At 33.0% G+C, this 2,204-nt stretch overlaps 1 protein-coding gene across 1 annotated transcript; it reads right to left on the bottom strand.

The window, feature by feature from the left end:
- Nucleotides 1-570: 570 nt before the first annotated feature.
- On the bottom strand, nt 571-1,939 carry LOC145164215 (uncharacterized). The gene is made up of 5 exons (XM_079082939.1): nt 1,564-1,939; nt 1,295-1,487; nt 1,171-1,229; nt 1,015-1,076; nt 571-918 (listed from the first exon to the last, which is right to left on the bottom strand). The coding sequence occupies exons 1-5, from the start codon at nt 1,937-1,939 to the stop codon at nt 571-573; spliced, it is 1,038 nt and encodes a 345-aa protein (XP_078939065.1).
- Nucleotides 1,940-2,204: the final 265 nt, after the last annotated feature.

The following is a 2,204-nucleotide window of genomic DNA, read 5'->3' as shown; positions in this document are numbered from 1 at the left end:
ATTCATGCCATGTCGTGGTGGGTCAAAAGAAGTCTGTGACAAAAAATTCCTTTCCATGTCGTGGTATAATCCATGGATTATTAGTAAACATAGTGCGACTCATCTAGTATAAAATCAATGAATGATTTATTTCTCTATCCAACTAACACTACTTGTGGTAGTGTTTTGGGTAGTGATTGATGGGGTTTGAGCAGTGGCGAATCTAGAACCAAAAACCACATGGTTCCTTATGTAAATAAAACAAAAAAAATTATGAAAGTGTAAAAAATACTAGCGGTGACGGGTCGGGTTGTATGACTAAAATATTTAAACATCAGTTCAATAGTTATAATAAAGTTCTTACAACTGAACCCTACGAGGTCTTATATCTTGAAACATTGTCACAATTGCATCGTTACCAATACCTTTTAAAACATTTTTTTCAATATATGACACTAAACTATCACTCAAAAACTGATCACTCGTTTTGTTGCGTATATCAGTCTTTATCAACTTCATTGCTGAAAATGCGCGTTCTACACTTGCTGTTGCTCCGGGTAAGATCAATGAAAGTTTCATAAGAAGATAAATCTAAGGAAATATTATATGCTTCCTTTCTTCAACCATCTTTTTGGCAAGGTCTCCAATACTTTTCAAATCATTAAATTGTTCATCTTCTCGCACATCTTTAATGTAATTTCCAAGTTCCACTTCAAGAACTCGAAGATCGTATTCTGTTGGAAACTCTTCCAGATAAAGTGAAGCCATTTTCATTATTTTTTCTAAATCAAAGGCTTTGAAAGATTCACTTGGGCACAAACAAGCAATACAAAGAAGTAAATTCGTGTTTGCTTCATTAAAGCAATGGTTCAGCTCTTGAAGTTGCATATCAATCACCTCCTTAAATACATCAACTTGATAATGGTGCAAGTTGTTAACCTTAAAAAAAATATACACATATATATTAATAACTAACGATAAAACATAATAAATTTATAATCAATGTGGTAGTTGGTAATAAGAAACATTACTAACCTGTGAACCTCTGCGACGACTGTATCCATTAAAATATTCATCTTCCAAATCCACAACTTTAACTTTGTTTTTAGCTCAAAACAAAGTAACTTTCTCTAAAAGTGGTTCCCATCCTATATCCCTAATTTCTTGAATTTCTTTTTTTGAACTACTTACTTGATTCATGGCATTTATGATATCTTGGTCTTTTCTTTGTAGTATTGTATTCAAATGATCTGTCACTCCCAAGATATCAATCATCAAATGTAGACAAAACACAAAATCAAATGATTTTAACCACTTTAAGATGCGGATTGCTTCAGCTCTACGATCACGATCACTATTAAATTCACCATGGTCTTCAAGTACATCACAAATGGAAGCATATATGATTTGGATATTTAATAAAGATGCAAAATGAGAAACCCATCGAGTATCAGACGGTCGTTTAATACCGACTACTTGATTCAAACCAGTACCACTCTCAAGCTCACCTAAAATAAACCACATAAAAATGAATTAGTCGAATAATTAGCAAAAACAAATGAAAATAAACCAAATAAACCATACCTTCAGCTAATGCTTCCATAACTTTATCTGCTTGTTTTTTTCTTAACTTAGCTCGTCGTTTGTAAGAAGATCCAATAATATTTAACAACCGAGAAACCACATCAAAAAAATCATTAACCTTCGTGTGATTCTTTGCAACAAACAGCAGGGCTAATTTCAATTGGTGAGCAAAACAATGAACAAAGTGTGCAGATTTTGTTTCATTCATAATCAAAGTCTTCAATCCATTGAATGCATCACTCATATTACTAGCACCATCATAGCCTTGTCCTCTAATCCTACTAGGACTCAAATTCTGTTTTGAAAGCATATCATAAATGGTAGCCTTTAGTGACAAAGTTGAAGTGTCATTAACATTTCTAAGGCCAACAAACATTTCTGATCAAGATTCAAGAGACTCGTCTACTAAAATTGCAAAAAAATCATTTCCAAGCTCTCCCATAATAACATTTAAAATTACATCTGAACATGCTTGCACAATATCTTTCTGGATTTCACCACATTTCATTTGAGCATTTTTTGGGGCATTCTTTAACACAACACGATCTACAACATCACATCGATCGGCTAACCACTGTAATAGTTCAATAAAGTTACCTTTATTATCTGAGTCTTCCTTCTCGTTATGACCACGAAATGAT

This window comes from Lactuca virosa, chromosome 3 (assembly GCF_052849685.1).
Source record: "Lactuca virosa cultivar CGN04683 chromosome 3, Lactuca_virosa_CGN04683_v6, whole genome shotgun sequence".
Taxonomy (NCBI): domain Eukaryota; kingdom Viridiplantae; phylum Streptophyta; class Magnoliopsida; order Asterales; family Asteraceae; genus Lactuca; species Lactuca virosa.
Note: the sequence above shows the minus strand (reverse complement) of the source record. Positions and strands in the feature narration are given on the sequence as shown.

Bases quoted from the DNA above. Each gene is read 5' to 3' on its own strand.
- LOC145164215 (XM_079082939.1), bottom strand. From the start codon at position 1,939: ATGTTTGTTGGCCTTAGAAATGTTAATGACACTTCAACTTTGTCACTA. The intron at 1,077-1,170 runs GTAAGTAGTTCA...CTAAAAACAAAG, and splicing joins TCATAAATGCCATGAATCAA to TTAAAGTTGTGGATTTGGAA. The intron at 919-1,014 runs GTTAGTAATGTT...ATTTTTTTTAAG, and splicing joins GTCGTCGCAGAGGTTCACAG to GTTAACAACTTGCACCATTA.